At 39.6% G+C, this 20397-nt stretch overlaps 1 protein-coding gene across 2 annotated transcripts in view; it reads left to right on the top strand.

The window, feature by feature from the left end:
- The first annotated feature begins 7003 nt into the window (after positions 1-7003).
- The window catches only part of LOC135204790 (uncharacterized), a 75597-nt gene continuing 62203 nt past the window's right edge, over positions 7004-20397 (top strand). Inside the window, exons 1-2 of one of the 2 annotated variants that reach the window (XM_064234966.1) lie at positions 7004-7122; positions 11128-11934. In XM_064234966.1, coding sequence (XP_064091036.1) covers positions 11271-11934 — 664 coding nt within the window. In that variant the 5' untranslated portion in view covers positions 7004-7122; positions 11128-11270. Of the gene's footprint in view, positions 7141-11127; positions 11935-20397 lie in introns of both variants that reach the window. The other variant, XM_064234965.1, reaches the window with a different exon arrangement.

Genomic DNA, 20397 nt, shown 5'->3' with positions numbered 1-20397 from the left:
TTCAAAATGCAGTTTGAAATCTAAAGGGTTTTATAACTACAGTGATCAAAACCTCAAGTAGATATAGCATGCCAAAATTTGCCATGACAGGTAAGTATAAAACTCTACAGTAGCATCGAATATGACCTCCCCTTTTCCAACTCAATCACACGGCATCGTTAGACCACACATGCCGACGCTCTTCAACAATAGGCAAGTTTTCAGTAAGCCCTTAGAATTTGAAAAACACTTCTTTAGAAATGTTACTTTCACTGAGGGGGTACCTAGGGGGTGAAGTCCCCCTTGGCCAAGGTAATATATTTCTACTTTTACCCTGCTCTCCTGGGACAGGTTAGATTCGGAGGTCAAACGTTAGGTTAGCATCTGCTTAGCAGCCTCTTCCCAATCCCCTCCCCCCTGGTATTTATTCCAAAGACTCCTAACCTCCACTAAGAATGGCCTAATAGTATACTCTGTCGGGTTCGGGCATGCGCGAGGCCGCGGTTTCTTTTATAACGTGCAGCCAGCGGAGGTTTCAGAGCGTCAGATATGGACCGAGGAAGACATTTGCCCTCCTGTGCAATGAAGAATCGAATATAAGTTTTAGCATACTTTTGCAGATGCAAGGCTGAGCAAGGCTGTAGTATGTATCTATTATGAGGTGTGAAAATAAGCAAGATTTTAGTATCTTCTGTGAGTGCTTGGTGAGGCTCTAAGCTCACACTCAAGTGTAGGACTGGACGTAAGATTTGGTTGGTGCTTGGGCATGTTGTATCAAACGTTGGATGGAGTGAAACATTTGCAGGACCTTCTGGATGCAACAATTGAGCTTAAGGAGTAAAGACTTTAGCTTATTCTATCAGATAAAGGCATAGTAAGTTCTCTGACAAGCTTTTTCTAGATGCTGGAGAGGAAAAAAGGGCTGTAGCAGGTTCTGTGTTCTTCCGGACTAAGCAAGACTTCCGCACATATGAGTTCTAGATGATGCTTGAGGTTCTTCTATTAGGTGCAAGGTAAGACAAGGAACTCCACAAATCACATCACGACTATACCGTTCTCTGCTTCAAGGTCGTACACTGATAGTCCAGCTTGGCGTAGAAAGACAGGATCAGGATGAAATTAACACGTAGTGGGCCGGCGACACATTTCTTATTTCTGGCAACTGATGTCTGATCTGAACAGTGCAAATGAAACAGTGTTCATCATTGAAGAGTTTTAAGTAGCTTGTGCCATAAACGAGTCTACATTTATCGACAGGATTAGAGATATGACAACTCTGCCATAAAACTGCTCAGATCTTGCCTCTATCTTCACAGATATTCTTGCCATCAGATGATGGACAAGTTGCACCCCATACAAAGGAAAGACTCTTGTGGGGTTCACTTATCAGTGACATCAAGTCAGACTCTTGAAATAAACATCATAAATACAACTATGGAAACTCAAAAAAGTATATGCTGATGTTGTCAAAGAGATGTTTTTGTAAGTAACCTTTCACAGATTTATCTGTTTGGTTGCAGTTTCCATATTTTTACTCAGCTGGGTAACCAAACTTTGACACAAAGACAGCAGCAACTGGCTTATCTTTGTTTACAACTGTTTTTCAATAATTTAGCAGTAAAAATCTAATCATTGAGCAATCTGCGACCCAAAACTAAACTTCAAATATGACTACAATTGGAAATGGACCATTTTATTGACTATAGTATTTACAGTACAACGAAAAGCTTCTTCACAGAACGTGTCAAGTTTGTCGAATCCTTGACACATTACGAGTATGTTGACAACACCTTGGAAAGTGTATTGTATTCTAAATTTTGTCCTCAGTCGCTGTGTCTGTGTAAGAATTTGTGATGCTGTAGTCTACAGGACTGAGGTAATACTCTTTCGATGTTAACCTTGTACGCTGCAAAAAAAATATAACGAAGTTTAAAAGTGCCCAGCCAAATTTTGGTGAAAACTTTGACCAACCTCAACATGAGAAGGATAACTAACGGCCCTAGTAGTTCCTAGTCCTCTAAAATGCTTATCATTGAAAATTCTGTAGCAAAGATGGCATATAAGGTAACAGAGAAAAGCTGGTCACTGAATTCTGACCAATCATGACCAATTCCTGTAGAAGTCCATCTCGTTAGAATTCTCCTGGTTTTGTATCGTTTAATACCATGCATATAACATTTTTTTGTACAAGGATATGATGACAATATGGTACATATTCCGAATATTATGGTGTAGTGAGATTTGCAATGTTTCATGAGTATAAACAGTTTTTCTTAGTGGGTGACGTGACACGAGAATTTATGAAGAATGGTATAACTATAGTCAGCTTCAACTTTGTTACTGTGTGTGTATATATGTGTGCGGATATCATATACTGGTGTGGTGCTTTTAATCATAGTTTTTTTCTTCTTGTGCTTGTGGGGAACCAGTTTGGAGATGCCCCATTTCCAAAGACAGTTTGGTGAAGTGAAACATGAGAGATTTCGATTAAGAGATATGTATATTTTTCAGTTTTTTTGTATTTACTCGTAACATACCGTGTACGGGGTATTCTTTGTACCAATATCATTCAGGGTGTATAGGACCCTTGGTGTCAAAATTTTATTTCCAAATTATTAAGGAGCCTTTATATTCAGCCCAAAAATTCCCAGACGAATCTCCCAAGCCCTTGCTCAGGGCTATTCATGTTTGGTTAGATTTGAAGTCCTTTTGTTATTCAATTAAGAGCAAAATATGTAAAGTCTAGAGATTTTTTTGCGAGAGGTAATTGCAGCAAAGTTGTAGTATCCATTTCAAATCATTGGACACTCGTCAACAAACATTTCCTTGGTCACCTGTGGTTGTATCAACGCAACTCCAGACCTGAAGAACAAGATTATAATGTTGACACCAAGACAGTGTTTGAAAACTAACAGCCTGAGTGGGTATGTTTACTTCAAAAGGCTGTTAAAGCTGTGGCCAGATGTTTGTGCATTCTCTGTACTACTGACTGGTGAACTACGTACATTCTCCTCGTGTAATTGTCATGCAGCAAAGCGCCCTTTTTTTTTCAAAGGTGCCTTTGTCTATAATCTCACTTACGTATTTTGTGATCTCATTAAAACGTGCCAAACCTCTGTTACTTGTGGTTTTACTCACCCTCGATTCATTCCAGTATTCAGGAGTTTGCTGTCCCCCTGAAGAGCTTGTCAGTGGAGGCTCTGGAGAAGTTTGCTGTCCTGGAGACCTTGTCTTAGCTTGGAGGCGAGGCTCTGGAGAAGACAGATTTTGAAGGAGGAAGATATACACTAAGTGGATGTGACCAGAGGCAGTTTCCAGTCCACTGACGAGGCAGGAGCCCAGAGTAGGACAGAGAGGAGACTTCCTGAGGATGCCAGGACTACCTCTGGAGATAAGAACAGCAGTAGACGTGACTCTAGGCTCCTTTCACAGAGAGGGGGCGCCATAGTTGAATAAAGATAGTCTTTGAGAAGTGAACCTTTCAGAAAAGAGTTCTGGAAGACTGTTTCTCTCGCTCTTGATTGTAATCTGTATGGAATTTCCTCGCTGGAATTCATCCATCCATCGGCATTTATTACGGGAATTGTGTGAGAAAGAGAGAGGAGGCGTTTAATTAGCTAATGAAACTGGCTCTCTGCAAATGAGCGTCATGGGATGATTGGTTCTAATTGGCAGATTTTTATGTTTGTCGCGATGGGAAAGCATTTGGCAGCCAGACTTTTATTAATATTATTATAATGGCTGTCTATACCGTCCTGCCAAATTAGTGAGATGTATTTATAGATAGGTTCACTATATTTAATGGATTTAAGACAGGTCTACTATATTTAATGTATTTATAGACAGGAAACACTTTATTTAAACGTATTTTATAGACAAGTCTACTATATTTAATGTATTTATAAACAGGAACACTTTATTTAATGTATTTATAGACAAGGTCTACTATATTTAATGTATTTATGAACAGGAAACACTTTATTTAATGTATTCATAGACGGGTCCATTCTATTTAATGTATGTATAGATAGGGCCACTATATTTAATGGATTTATAGACAAGTCCACTATATTTAATGTATGTATAGACAATTCCATTACATTTAATGTATGTATAGACAGGTCCAATATATTTAATGTATTTATAGAGAGGTCCATTTATGTTTTTTTTTTTAATTACGGTTTCTTACAAAGCGACATTGAACCTCACTTATGCTTTAGGCTTTTGTGTATGAAGGTCAACCATCATCTGTGTGTGTGTGTGTGTGGGTGTATGTGTGTGTAGACCACAACCCCACCAAACCAAGTACAACCCTTATCTTGTGGGCAGCTGACTCTCGAGCGTGCTACGTCCACGATGGCCTGGGAAAGACTGAAGACTGGAACGCTGAATCGCTGATTATACCATCTACTTTAGGCTCGTGACCCCGCGGGGGATTAATCCCTATTTTCTGGACGGTTGGAATCGTAGGGCTAATTATGTTGACGATACAACGTAGGCCTATATAGAACTCTCGTAGGCCTAAATTTTCTTCTGCCGTGCTGCTTTAGTAGTCTGTCTATGAATTTATTGGCTCTGGAGGGTAGGACGACACGTGTAAGGGAGTCTCGCTCTCTCTCTCTCTCTCTCTCTCTCTCATCTTTGACCAGATAACACTGCTGTTAACTGTAATTTTTTCTTATCATTGTCTCTCTCTCTCCCTATATGCAGACTCTTCGTTTTGTCATATCTCTCTCTCTCTCTCTCTCTCTCTCTCTCTCTCTCTCTCTCTCTCTCTCTCTCTCTCTCTCTCTCCTTTGTTGTTGGGTAGCATTCTGAATATCCATGTACCACAAGCAGGACGTAATTAATATATACAAACAGAGCCAGCCTTTGGTATTATGAAATTATTATTGAATATTCCCAAATGGGAATTCTAATTGACCTTCCCAACTGGGAATTCTATGGAACCACTGGAATCAGCCATTCCCAGTTCAGGCCGTCGGTGGTAATGACCATTTAAGCGTCAGGAGGAATCACTTTGGTCTGGTGGCCTCGGGAATTCCTATAGGAGCAGATAAATTGGTATCCTACGTTGGTCACTCTTTCCTTTTCTGGAGATAGGATCCTTTCCTGCTGTCTAGGATAACTTTATGAGCAGTTCCTTAAAGAATGGATTAATTGGTATCCTACGTTGATCATTTTTCCCTTTTCTGGAGATAGGATCCTTTCCAGCTGTCTAGGATAACTTTATGAGCAGTTCCTTAAAGAATGGATGAATTGGGGTCCTACTTTGGTCATTTGTTCCCTTTAGAGGATCCAGGATCCTTCCCTCACCACCAAGGAAATCATCAGGTCGAGGAAGCTTAGGATTCTGAGGAACAATGACTTTGAACACAGTTTCTCCAAATCTCTCATCTACGTCAGCACAATATAGGGCACATTGAGACAATACAGCAGCCGACCTCCAGCCAGCCAGTCACGTTTCCTCCCCTCCTTATTCTCCTCCTTCCTCGCTCCCTCCCAGCCTAACGAATCGATCCCAATACTATAAGAAAATTATTGGTAAGGGCAGGCTGGTGTCATCTGCTAAGCAACAGGTGTGTGTGTGCGTGTGTGTGTGTGTGTGTGTGTGTGAGGTCTGAGGTATGTAGACATATTTTCTGCTCCATTTATTTATACGCTTCCGCCTGTTTCTCATTGCGATGGCACAGGTGTATTGTTTCTGACCAAAATATATATATTTTAACAGCTGTAGCAGGTGGCCAGTGGGTATGATCTGACTCATTTGGGAAAATGTAGGTGAGTGGGTAGCCTGGGGGTATTTTATATTGGTAAGGAAAGACAATTATTACTATTATTATTATTATTATTATTATTATTATCTAAGCTAATTTTCCTGCTAAGACATACTAATGATATGTAATCAGCCATGTGGAACGCAGACTTCTCTTATGTAAACCGACCCCATGCTGTTATTTGTTCCTTGCCCTGAGCGGAGATCGACCTGGCGTTTCACGGATGGCCTTGACAGGTTAATTGACACAAAATCATATTATATATATATTATATTTATATTATATTTATAATGTGAGGACATAATTAATGAGAGCAGGGCCGGATACTCCAATTACTTACAGTCGTACGCGCTGCGCGTAGCGGGAACCGTACGATCTGTTAAAGAATATAGATGATCTTCAGGTCAGTGACCAACAAACTTAAGAGCTGTTCTTGCACACTTGTGCTAGTAAAAGAAACTAGTTAACGGCCAATAGAGCTTCCTGCTGATGGAGGAGGTAAATGATAAGTGTGGAAATAAAAACCAATGTCGTAAATTTAGGTAGGAAGAAAAATCAAAGTCAGACACTTTCCAGGAAGTGGGACGCGACATATTTTACGAAGACACACAGGTGTCCCCATCACACGGTAGCCTGATTCCTTTGGAGTTGAGCCCACTGTATATAGATAGATATATATATATATATATATATATATATATATATATATATATATATATATATCCATACATATATATATATATATATATATTATATATATATATATATATATACACATATATATATGCACACTCCTTTTTCCCCTTACAATTTCTCTCATTCTCTCATATATACACTAACCCTCCACCCCCCACAACTTCTCTCCTCATCCTGCTAACCAATACAGTTAACTGACCACCATGGTAGACAATTCACCACCTAGTTCGACGTAGAAACAAATCAGTGGTTTTAAGGTATCGTGAACCATCCATAAGTTTATGATAGCCTCTTAACTCTTTGTTGCCATGAAAACCATCTTGCCTCTCCTTCAATTTTCACCAAACCTTCAATGTCTCTCCAATGTTGCCTGAAGAACATCTGTGCAGAATGTCGCCAAATTCCGGCCGCCCGTTCGTGAGGTATCTCCACGCAAACAGGAACTCGCTGTCCGGCAGATGCGAAGAGGAACATCAAAGCCTGTGTCTACCACTACACCTGTTGATAACTAGGGGACACAGGTGTAGAATATCACAATAGATTGGGAGAGAGAGACTTCCAACATTGGTCCAGCACACCTGTTAGTATTAGCTGAGAGCTGAGTGGTGTAGCTATCTCTCACGGTGTTGGAATGCTGTGGGATAGTCGTGTGTGTGCTCAGGATTATTCTGTAAGTGTTTTGATAAAGGTAAGACCTCTCTCTCATTAGGACACTGTGACTGAACAGTAAAACCTCCTCCTACAGATAAGTGAGCGTGTGATGTCTCCTTTTACGAATGGACTAACAAGTCTCTGAGACATTCTAATCCTTGTAACTCCTTGTAACTCTTCCTGGTTGAATGACACTGCACTCACATGCACACACACACACATATATATATATATATATATATATATATATATATATATATATATATATATATATATATGAATATATATATATATATACTGATTAATTCTTGACATATCATAGAAATGTATTCTTTTGACCTTGCATGCATTAGCTGGGGGCCTGGTAGTCAGTCGATTATGGTGGGTTGTAGCCGTGCTTGGAAAGAGAGAGAGAGAGAGAGAGAGAGAGAGAGAGAGAGAGAGAGAGATAATCAATATGAGTGACTTTTCATTAGGTAACCTTTAGGTTAGGTTAAGGAAGTGATAATAATTTGTAATGCATTTATGATCTTACCTTACAGACCTTACAGACCTACATCTTTGTTCGGGTTGCCCCAGGTCCCTCAGTGTGAGGCACCTCTAATGTCTACCAGAGAGTTGCTAGTACATCTTCCGGTATATTTTGCATCTTCCAATCTTGGATGGTCTGGGATGCAGTTTAGATATTTGTTGAGCTTATTCTTAAACACATCTACGCTCACTCCTGTTATATTCCTCAGATGAGCAGGCAACGCATTGAATAGACGCTGCATTATCGATGCTGGTGTGTAGTGGATTAATGTCCTGTGTGCTTTCCTTATTTTTCCTGGTATAGTTTTGGGCACTATTAATCTACCTCTGCTTGCTCTTTCTGCTATTTTTAGCTCCATGATGTTTTCGGCTATTCCTTCTATCTGTTTCCATGCCTGAATTATCATGTAGCGTTCTCTTCTCCTTTCTAGACTATATAATTTTAAGGATTGTAGTCTTTCCCAGTAGTCAAGGTCCTTAAGTTCTTCTATTCTAGCTGTAAAGGACCTTTGTACACTCTCTATTTGTACAATATCCTTTTGATAGTGTGGGTACCATATCATATTGCAATATTCAAGTGGACTACGAACATATGTTTTATAAAGCATAATCATGTGTTCAGCTTTTCTTGTTTTGAAGTGCCGTAACAACATTCCCATTTTTGCTTTACATTTTGCCAATATAATTGCTAGTTGATCATTGCATAACATGTTCCTATTCATCATCACACCAAGGTCTTTAACTGCTTCCTTATTTGTGATTGTCTCATTATTAGGTCCCCTATATGCATATAGCTTTCCTTCTCTGTCTCCACAGTTTATTGATTCAAATTTATCAGAGTTAAATACCATCCTATTTTCCTCTGCCCAATCATATACTTTGTCAAGGTCTCTTTGTAGCGCGTTCCTATCTTCATCACAAGTAATTTCTCTACTTATTCTTGTGTCATCGGCGAAACTACTCACTACCGAGTCCTTAACATTACTGTCTATGTCTGCAATCATAATAACAAACAGTAATGCAGCTAACACCATACCTTGTGGCACACCGGAAATTAACTTAGCTTCATCCGATTTCTCATCGTTTGCAATAACTATCTGTTTTCTGTTGTGTAAAAATTCTTTTAACCATCTTCCTACTTTATCCACTATATTATGTTTTCTAATTTTCTTCGCTAATATATTATGGTCTACCTTGTCAAAAGCTTTTACAAAGTCTTGATAAACCTCATCTGTTTCATTTCCGCTTTTCATATTTTTGTATATGTTCTCACAGTGGACTAAAAGTTGGGTTTGTGTACTTTTTCTGGGTACGAAACCATGTTGTTCTATATTAAACAAATTATTTTTTATTAAATGTTTCATAATATTTTTCTTCATTACCCTTTCATACACTTTCATGATATGTGATGTTAGACTCACAGGCCTATAATTACTTGCATCTAGTCTTGATCCACTTTTGAAAGTAGGGGTAATATATGCTAATTTGTGCTCATCGTAAATCATGCCTGTATCTACACTTTGTCTTAATAATATTGCAAGTGGCTTTGCGATAGAATGAACTACTTTCTTTAACAAAATAGCAGGAACACCATCAGGCCCTGCTGCAGCTCCATTTTTAATTTCATTAATAGCCTGCACAATATCAGCTTCATTAATATCTATGTCAGCTAAATATTCACTATTTTCGTCCCTTACTTCTATATCGTTATCTTCATTATCTATTCTAGGGGTGAATTCTCTCTTATATCGTTCTGCCAATATGTTGCAAATTTCCTTTTTTTCATTCGTTAATCTTCCTTCAATTCTTAGAGGGCCTATTTCTATTCTTCTTTTAATCATCTTTTTCGCGTATGAGTATAATAGTTTGGGGTTTTGCTTGATATTTACTAGGGTTTTTTCTTCCAAGTCCCGTTTTTCATTTTCTTTTGATTGTATAATCTTTTGTTCTGCATTTTCTATCTTACTTTTTAGTTCTATAACTTTCCATGCATTTTTTTCTTTTGCAAGCCTTTTTTTTCCGTTTCATTTCTGATTGTCTGGAACAAGATCCTTCTGTCTCTTGGTATGCATGACTGATGTTTACTTTTCTTCTTCGGTATATATTTATCCACTATTTTCTCTAATATTTTATACAATATCTCCGTATTTACCTTTATGTCATCACTTACGAAAATATTATCCCAATCTTTGTTTAATTCTTCATTTATTTCTGACCATTTTATATTTTTACTGTAGAAGTTGTATTTTCCATATCCTTCCCACTTTTGCATTTCTTGCTTATCTCTGTTTTCACTTGCTTTGGAATGAACTGTTAATTCTATGACATTATGGTCTGAAATATTCGCATTATAAACTATTATTTCTTTAACATAATTCATCTCGTTCACAAATGCTAGGTCTAAAGTATTTTCCTTTCTTGTTGGCAGGTGATTTATTTGTTGAATGTTGTATTCTAGCAGCATATCTAATAGCTTTTCGAATTGCCTCTTATCTTCTGCACTACTATTACTCTCTTTTTTATATGTATAAGTACAACCACAATCTCCTCTTCGTTCTTTCCAGTCTATGAAAGGAAAGTTGAAGTCTCCAGATAGGAGAATAGTCCAGTCCTTGTGATTTCTACATATATCATCTAATTTTTCTATTATTAAGTCAAACTCTTTAGTATTAGGGGGTCTATATATTACTATGTTCATTAATTTTTCAGATTCAAATTCTACTGCTATTAGTTCACATTCTGAGTTACTATATTTCTCATATATTTTTCCTTGTTTTTTGTCTTTCCCATATATTGCGGTTCCCCCTTGATTCCTATTTTTTCTATCTGATCTATAAGTTTGGAACCCTTTTATTTGATCATCATTCCCAGTCTCTAGGGAATACCAGGTTTCACTTATATTCATTATATCTATTTTCTTTTCAATTTGGGGTTTAGTTTTCTAAGTATCTATACTCTATTTTTCTTTTTGAGTTACTCGTAACTAAACCCTGCGCATTCATCACTATGATGGTTTGCGTGTTTTCTCCTTCATTTAATATGGGTAATAATAAGGATTTTCCCATGTCTCTTTCCTGTTCTGGTATGTTGTTCTTTTTTTCATTTCCAGAAATTCTGACATTAAAAAATGGGAGAGAAAGCTTTGTGATAGAGAGAGAGAGAGAGAGAGAGAGATTGAGAGATGAGAGCAGAGACGAAGCGAGAGGGCAACGAGAGAGAGAAGAGAAGAGAGAGAAGAGATGAGGTTATTTTAAAACACGCGTTTGTTAAATTAAGTCTTGGGAAAAGTTAAGAAAATCTCCCATGAACAAAATATTATCTAAAGAGAGAGAGAGAGAGAGAGAGAGTACATATAAATCTGAACCGGGATTAAAATACTTGCTCTAAAGTTATGTCAATCCCGTTTATTGTCTGTTAGCTTCGAAACGAAACTTTGCTTTTTTTAACTCCATCACTGCCCCAGTTCCCAAATTCATTAACACCCCTATTTTAGAGAACCCGAAGAAAGGACGAGAAGAAGAAGAAGAAGAAGACTCCAAGAGAGGAAAGATGGCGCGAAAGTCGTCAGGAAGTGCCTGAGGACTTCGACAAAAGAGAACCCACCCTCCCAAGGGATCTTCTTCCCGCACGAGGACCATGGAAGTGGGGGTAGCCAGACGTCTTGGCCCCAGGTTAGACACAAGAGGAGGAAGAGGAGGAGGAGGAGGAGGAGGAAGAAGAAGTGCTCCTCTCGCTCTTTTGATGCTTTCCCTTGCTCTCTCTCCTCCCCTCCCTCTCGGGGCTGAGGCGGAGAAGGCGCAAGATGTCCATGGTAGCTTGGAAGCACAAAGCGAGATGCGTCCTCTTCCTAGGAGGGACGTTATTGGTGGATCGTACATAAACACGACTGACATTTATGATGACGGGGTCGGCTCTAGTGACGTCACACAGTACCCCAAGGGTATGGTCAACGGTGGTGATGACAGGGCCGGCTCTAGTGACGTCACGCTGTACCCCGCGGGGGCGAGCACAAACCAGACCAATCTTGATGCCCCAACCGGCAGAAATGACCCAGACCTTCCTCCGTATTTGAGCGAATCCATGAAGATCCACAATGCCGTTTGGATGGGTGCGATCATGAGCAGCCATTACGCAGGGGAGCGTAACTCTACTACCTCTCTGGGAGATAACTCCAGCGTGATTCACAGCTTCGAAGAGGAGCTCATCGATACGGAAGAAGAGACGAGAATTCTGCAGCAGCTGGTGTTCAAGGACAGGTCGGGAAGAGGACCCAAGCCCAAGAATGTGAACAAAGGCTGCGGTGAGTTTATAGTTTCGTCATCTTTCTGATCAGTTCGTTTGTTCAGCCTTTTGACGCGTAGTGTGGCTGGAAGAAGCTGGTCTCAAAAAGCATGGAATAAAAGATCCACGTAAATAATCTTAAAGCTTCTATGCTTGATATAGTAAAGAGGATGTAATAATTGATAATCAAACTGAAAATCATTTATGATTTCTGAAGTAATCTCTTGTTCCATTTCAATTCAACCGGCTCCATCTTGCTGTAGCAGCAATTTCTGAGATCTTAAATCTAAACACTCATTATAGATACTTCGTAATACTTTGATTATAAACAATGTAAATAATAGACTTTAAGGAATTTGAAACCAAAAATAGAACCATAGAAGTGGGTCCTACCGTTTGGGTATATGTACACGACTCCGTTCTATCGCAGAATGTGGAGCTTTTACAACAGTCCGGAATCTCGAATTGTCAATGGGAAAGAGACCGCCCCAAATGAGTTCCATGGATGGTAAGTGCTATAGTACCTTTTTGTGTCAATATATATATATATATATATATATATATATATATATATATATATATATATATATACATAAGCGAATTCCACAGGGAAATGATAGTCAGAAATCCAAGCACTTTCGTCTTTACTCAGACATTGTCAAGGGGTTAATGAAGTACAATTGGAGAGAAAGGTCTCAGGTACAACACAAGATCAAGAATACCAGATGATTAATTGTCAAAAGGGTAAAAATTAAAAGAGATAATCCAGGATTATTGGATATCACACGGTCACAAACCTAAACAGATTGACCCCAACCGAAATTACAGAGTTTCTTTCCAGTCCAAAACATGTTAAAACTGAATATATTACATGTTTTGGACAGTAAAGAAACTTTGTAATTTCAGTTAGGGTCAATCTGTTTAGGTTTGTGACTGTGTGATATCCGATAATCCTGGATTATCTCTTTTAATTTTTACCCTTTTGACAATTAACCATCTGGTATTCTTGATCTTGTGCTGTACCTGAGACCTTTCTTTCCAATTGTACTTCATTAACTTTGACAATGTCTGAGTAAAGACGAAAGCGCTTGGATGTCTGACTATCATTTTCCTGTGGAATTCGCTTATTTATGAAGTCACGTGCATCTACTGTGATTTTTTAGGCATATATATACATATGTGTGTATAGTATATATAATTATATCTTTCTTCTGTTGCAGTTATTATCAATTATTCTCCTAATTATTCCTCGTTCCCTTCCTCAGGTGTCCATCCAGATCAAGAAAGACCACTTCCATAACTGTGGTGGGTCGATTATCAGTGACTATTACGTCATCACCGCTGCCCACTGCACTGACGGGTAGGTTTTAGCTCGGTTTAACGTAGTTTTTTTCTCTTGGGAAGTTAAGACCCTTGGTTTAGTCTTTAGTTTTATGAAATAACTGGGTTTAAGTGTCTTTTATGAAATAACTAGGTTTAACAGTTTTTTTTATGTAGTTGAAACCCTTGGTTTAGTCTTCAGTTTTATGAAATAACTAGGTTTAATTGTCTTTTTCTTTTGGAAAGTTAAACCCTTGGTTTAGTGTTCAGTTTTATGAAATAACTAGGTTGTCTTTTTTTCTTTGGGGAAGTTAAACCTTTGGTTTAGTCTTCAGTTTTATTAAATAACTAGGTTTAACAAGTTTTTAATGTAGTTAAAACCCTTGGTTTAGTCTTCAGTTTTATGAAATAACGAGGCTTAATTGTCTTTATTCTTTTGGGAAGTTAAACCTTTGGTTTAGTGTTCAGTTTTATAAAATAATTGGGTTTAAGAGGTTTTTTGTGTAGTTAAAACCCTGGGTTTAGTCTTCAGTTTTACGAAATAACTGGGTTTAACAGTGGTTTTTTCTGTCTGTGGCCAAATGGGCGTCTTTTATGAAGTTAAACCCTTGGTTTGGAAGGACCTTTCCCTTGTAAATCTTTTGTGCAATAACTTTATTCCCGACGAGAGAGAGAGAGAGAGAGAGAGAGAGAGAGAGAGAGAGAGAGAGAGAGAGAGAGAGAGAATATCTTTTCCCCTTCAGTCAACTAATTCCAAAGATATTTTCTCTCACTTCACATTTCAGAGAATCTTCTGATAATAATTCGTTTCCCTGGTTTTATAAATGTCAAAGATGTAGCTTTTTGAGTGATTAACTCTAATGATAATCCTCCCTACCCCCTCCACGTGGGGTGGATCCCACGAGGGGGTGGGGGGGATAGCTTGATTTAGCTGGGGTGAGGAAATACAAAGCAAATCTATATAATTCCCTGATTAAAATTAAATCCTACGAGGGATGATATATCCTTGTGAAAGGTCACGGGTCAATTCCTCCCCCCCCCACCCCCCTCCCCCCGGCAGCCCCCCCCCTCCCGCCCCCCTACAAGACACGTGACGAGACAGATCAGATGGGGTCACGTGACCTCCTATCTGCCTATGAGGGATGAATGAAACTCACCTTTGACTGGGTTGTGACGTCAAGCCGTTTTTGACGAATCCCTCTCTCTCTCTCTCTCTCTGTCTCTGTCTCTCTCTCTCTCTCTGACAACTGTATTTTTATTATACTGATGCAGGTGGCTCGCTGAGGAGCTGGTCATCAGAGCGGGTGACCACAACTTAGCTGTTCACGACGTCTCGAGAGAGGACTTACTCATGATACTGAGATTATACAACATGAACAGTAAGTTCAGGTGTATTCCGCAGTGAAAATATTGCCAACTTGTTTGGAGACATGGTTTGCCAACTTGGTTTTTTAGAGACATGTCACCAACTTGTTTGAAGACATGTTGCCAACTTGTTTGAAGATATGTTGCCAACTTGTTTGGAGACATGTTAGATTATACAACATGAACAGTAAGTTCAGGTGTATTCTGCAGTGAAAATGTAGCCAACTTGTGTGAAGACTATGTTGCCAACTTGTTTGGAAACATGTGCCAACTTGTTTGAAGACATGTTGCCAACTTATTTGGAAACATGTTGCCAACTTGTCTGGAGACATTTTTGCCAACTTGTCTGGCGGACATGTTGCCAACTTGTTTGGAGAAATGTTGCCAACTTGTTTGGAGACATGTTTTGCCAAATGTTTGGAGGACATGTCCCCAACTTGTTTGGAGACATGTTGCCATCCTGTTTAAAACAGTGGCCAACTGCCAAACATTTCAAATTGTCTTAATGCATGTCGCCAAGTTGTCTTTGGATATATGGCCATCTTGCCTTGAAACATGTTGCCAAATTGTAATTGAAGCCAAGCTGCCAACTTCTTTTAAAACAAAACATGTGGCCACACTTGTTTTCAAACATGTTGCCAACTTGTATTTAAAACCTGTCACAGTTTATGTGAAAAAATATATTGCCAACTTTTCTTGAAACATGTTTCCAACTTGTCTTAAAACCTGTCCACAGTTTACTTGAAAATATGTTGGCCAACTTTACTTATTGAAACATGTTGCCAACTTGTTCCAATATGTTTGGAGTGTGTGTATGTGTGTGTTGGTTTGTGTATATATGTTTGTGTGTATGTAAGTGTACTTATAAACGTGATGCGATCTGATCCCTCCATAGGTACGACCCCAAATCCACAAACAACAAGACCTGTCCCTCCTGAGGCTGGGCGAGCAACTCAAGCTGACCTGGCGGGTCAAGCCCCATCTGCCTGACCCGTATGACTGGCCTTCTATGGGAGAAGGTCCAGGTCATCGGTTGGGGGAAAGAGGCACAGCAAAGACAAGTTAGGGTCTCCCGTCCTGCGTACACCTCCTTGAAGGGGTGAGTTTTGGGTGTAGGACCACTCTCTCTCTCTCTCTCTCTTTATCTCTTTGCTAACACTTCCCGGGCTAGATGAAGGCATTGGCTCGCCCCTGCCGTCGGTCTCTGAAGGAAAAAAAATGTATATTAATTTTTTTTTATTGCAGTTATATCCATGAACAGCTGTCGGAACAACTTCAAACTTTCGCCGGACCAAATTACTTCTAAGATGTTTTGCGCTTACGGGGATCGAACTGACGCTTGTCAGGTGAGCTTAATCTTTCTCTCTCTTTCATCTCTCTCTCTCTCTCTCTCGAACTTTCTCTCTTAGTCGTGACCCGTAATATCCTATTCCTGGATAACTGTCCCTTCAAAAAATCGTTCCAGGAGACTCCGGAGGTCCTTTGGTCTGGAAGGATACAGCCACCAACCGATACTTCATCATTGGCATCACGAGTTGGGGGTCGGTTGCGGGCTACCTGATTATCCAGGTCAGTTTCTTTCACTCAATCCCCAAATAACTCGAGAACGGGTTGGCGGATCTTGGTGAAGTTTTTGAAATTTGTTTGACTGTTAACAGATTATCTGTTTTGTGGTGTGTGTCTGTTTATCAGCTAACTGACTATCCAGGTCAGTGTCTTAACTTGATCCCGGAATATCTTGAGAACGGGTTGGCGGATCTTGACGGAATATCTGTTTTGTGAGTCTGTCTATCTCTCAACAAGGTATCTCGAGAATGGTTAGACAGATATTGCTGAATAATGCTATTATTTGCTGACTGACTCAATAACCAATGGACGGATCTTGGCGAGAAAAATATCACTTTGACCCATAACATCTCGAAAATGGTTGGACGGATCCCAATCAAACTTGCCAGGTCTATATACCTGATTGACAGGTGTAACTGAACATGTGTCCCAACTCTGAAAGCAATTCCGCTTTCTCTCTCTTTCCGACAGTGTTTACACTAAGCTGAGCAAATTCATGGACTGGGTCTATGCCCAAACACCGAAGACTCAGTCTTCTGTTCGTCTTACTCGCCTGCGGCGAAGAAGCAGAAGGCCGTCGGGGTGGGCAACTCGAGTGCTGCGAAGGCAAAGAGAAAGGAAGAGAAGGTACAGGAGAAAGCGCAAAAGCAGGCGGGGGGAGACTGGGGAAAGCAAAGGGCAGCAGCGAGGTGCTCCGGTCAAAGAGGCGGAACGAGAAGCGGAGGAAGAAGCGAATGAAGAAGAAGAAGAAGAGAAGAAGAAGAAGAAGAAGAAGAAGAAGAAGAAGAAGAAGAAGAAAGCTAAAAGAAAGTTAAGAGACTCAGGAAGAAGATAGCGAAGCGGATCAGAAAGAAACTTAAAGAGAAAATTTAAATTGAATTTAAATGAATATTAATAATATTCTTTTGGACAAAATAAGATTATATTTGTTATTTTTAAATGTAATTAGTGATTTATTTATTTGTTTGGTATAAATTATAAACCCTTAAGTAATTGTTTATTTATTGCAAATTACTTTGAAATAAAAGTGGTTTGATTCATGGAATTTTAATATATTTCCAACTTACTGTAGATTGTATTAAGGGAGATACTATATCTTTCTCTCTCTCTCAGATACCCTTTTTAAGGGAAGGAACCTTTTTCTTAGGGGTAGAACCTCCCCCTTTTTAAGGGGGAACTCTTGTAAAGGGGGTGAGAAAAGCAGACCCACAGTGCCTTAACCAGTTTGTACTACTGAAAACAGACATATATCTTGCTATAGACTCATATATATATATATATATATATATATATATATATATATATATATATATATATATATATATATATATATATATATATACAGTGGTACCTCGAGATATGAAATTAATCAGTTCCGAGGCGGCCTTCGTATCATGAGCTTGTCGTATCTTGGACTGCATTTTACATGTAAAATGGCTAATCTGTTCCAAGCCCTCCAAAAACACCCAGTAAATTTCAGAATAAAGCACTAAATTGACCTATAAACAATGAAATACTACAACAATTTGGACCATTCAATACCTAACTTAATACATACTGCTAAATACCTGTAAATAAAGTGTATCAGTGTACATGGTATACATGTACACTGTACGTATGTAGTAAAATGTGGAAGCTTACCTTTCGAGTGAGGCTATCTCCGAAAGTGGCGGCAGAGGAGGACAAACGGCAGATACATATGTACACTTAACTTTACGAAACACATAAATGTAAGAAAAACTAAACTTTACGAAACACATTAACAAAACTGTAACACTTAACTTTACAAAAAGCTAAAATAAATATTTTTTTTTTTTTTGTTTTTTTTTTTTGTCTTTTTTGATTTTACATTTTTTCTACTTTTTTTTATACTTTACATAGTTTTTTTTTTTTTTTTTTCTTTTTTTTACAAAATTTCAACTTCATCACCACTTTCAAACTTTCTGTTTATTAGTATCACTTGATTCTTCCTTATTGCTTACTCCTGCTAGTACTAAAGGCCTCTTTAAAAAATAACTATCCTAGGAAGATTGCTTCTGCCTACTTTTCACAATGTTCCTGAAACGACTCAGGTGTAGCGTCATTGAACTGCGCAAGCATACGACCTGTGTAAGCCTTTTCGGGTGTCTTTTTTATACAAAATGATTGCACTTTATGAAAAGCAGCTAGAAACATCCTTAATTTCTGCCGTTGTCATAGGGTCGTCCTCCTCCTCCTCGCCGCTGCTACAGAACTCCTCTTGAACAACGTTATGTTGCATGGCCTCCAACTCCTTCAGGTCATCCGTCATAAGTGCCTCTTGGTGCTCCTCAAGAAGGTCGTTGATGTCGTCCTCGTTGACGACCAGCCCCATGGACTTGCCGAGTGCAACGATCTCGTCAAGATCTGGTTGCAAAACAGTTTCATGATCGTCAACTGTTTCTGAATCTGCAGCACCAGCTTCGCCCACGTCGAATCCCTCGAAGTCTCGGGTGGGTACGGCATCAGGCCAGAGCTTCCTCCACGAGGCATTCAAGGTTCGCCTTGAAACATCCTGCCAAGTCGGATGCATATCAAACATCACAAAATGCTCCTTCCAAAATTCACGCAAGGTGAGGTTTGTGGTATCGGTGATGTCGAAACATCTCTTGAAAAGATGTTTCGTATACAGCTTCTTAAAGTTCGATATCACTTGCTGGTCCATGGGCTGGAGGAGAGGGTGGTGTTAGGCGGAAGATAAAGAACCTTGATGAAGGACTACTCCACTAGGATATCTTCCTCGAGGCAGGGAGGGTGAGCAGGGGCATTGTCCAACACCAGCAGGCATTTCAGAGGGAGGCACTTCTCTTCCAAGAATTTCTTCACTGTCGGGCTAAATCACAGATTTACCCACTCCGTGAACAAAAGCCTCATTACCCAGGACGCTTTTTGCATTAGCCCTCCACATCACTGGAAGCTTCTCTTTAAGCACTTTTTGGGCCTTGATGGCTCGAGGAGTCTCGGAATGATACACCAGTAGGGGCTTCACCTTGCAATTCCCACTGGTGTTCGAACAAAGTGCGAGCGTAAGCCTGTCTTTCATAGGCTTATGCCCGGTATCTTCTTCTCTTCCTCCGTGATGTGCGTCCGACGAGGCATTTTTTTTATTTCCAAAAAGGCCAGTCTTATCACAGTTGAAGACTTGCTGAGAAACTGTAGCCTTCCTTGGTCATCATCTCGTCGAACGTCTTTTTAAAGGTTCTTCGCCGCTTTCGTGTCCAAGCTGGCAGCCTCCCCATGCTGCACCACCGAATGGATGCCAGTCCGTATACGGAATTTCTCTCGAACCACCCATGTGAAGCCTTGAAATCTGGGGTTGGCATTGATGTCCCTTCTCCTGCGTCGTCTTCGGCCTGGGCAATCAAATCGGCGCGAAAATAGCGCTGGCCTTGTGGGAGATTGCTGTTTCCGTTATCGTATCGCCAGCGATTTCTTTGTCTTTTATTTTATCCAGACAAGAAGAAGCCTTTCCATCTCGTCGTGCACATGGGTCCTCTTGCTGGAACCAAAATGTGACGCCCTTGGAAGGTGTAGCTGCTTTGATGGCATCCTTCTGCTTAAGGATGGTGCCTATTGTCGACGGATTTCGGTCGTATTCCTTGGCGATCACACTCAATCACATACCAGCTTCATACTTCTTGATAATCTCCATCTTCGTTTCCAAAGAGAGCATCCTCTTCTTTCCATGAATTTCAAGTTTCTTGGAACCCATGACTACGTAATATACTGTACGTAATTATGTTATGTAGTACGTATACGTATGGAGTAAAGTTCTCACACAACACGATAAAGTATATTACAATGAAATCACTAACGAATTTACGTTAATAAACGAAATCCTTAGAACAAACGAATACCGCGTGCGTACGATACAGATGATGCTGTGCAGTGGCCGAAGAAGCACGCCGCTACGTAGTAGTGGGAGGGATGCTGACCAATAGGAGAGAAGTATCTCATGGTGGTGACTAGCATCAGGACCAATGGGAGAGCAGGAGGATGGTGGCGAGTCTACTCAGTTGGCGGCACGCGAGTTTCAAAATTGTTATCTGCGGTCTGGGCAAATCTCGGACTTTACAGCAACAACCTTTCGTATCTTGAGCAATTTTCGTATGTAGAGGCGTAAAATTTTTTGTATTAGCTTTCGTATTTCGAGTTTTTCGAAAGTTGAGCCTTTAATATCTCGAGGTACCAATATATATATATATATATATAT

Source organism: Macrobrachium nipponense, chromosome 47 (assembly GCF_015104395.2).
Source record: "Macrobrachium nipponense isolate FS-2020 chromosome 47, ASM1510439v2, whole genome shotgun sequence".
NCBI lineage: Eukaryota > Metazoa > Arthropoda > Malacostraca > Decapoda > Palaemonidae > Macrobrachium > Macrobrachium nipponense.
This window is presented reverse-complemented; position numbering and strand designations above follow the sequence as displayed.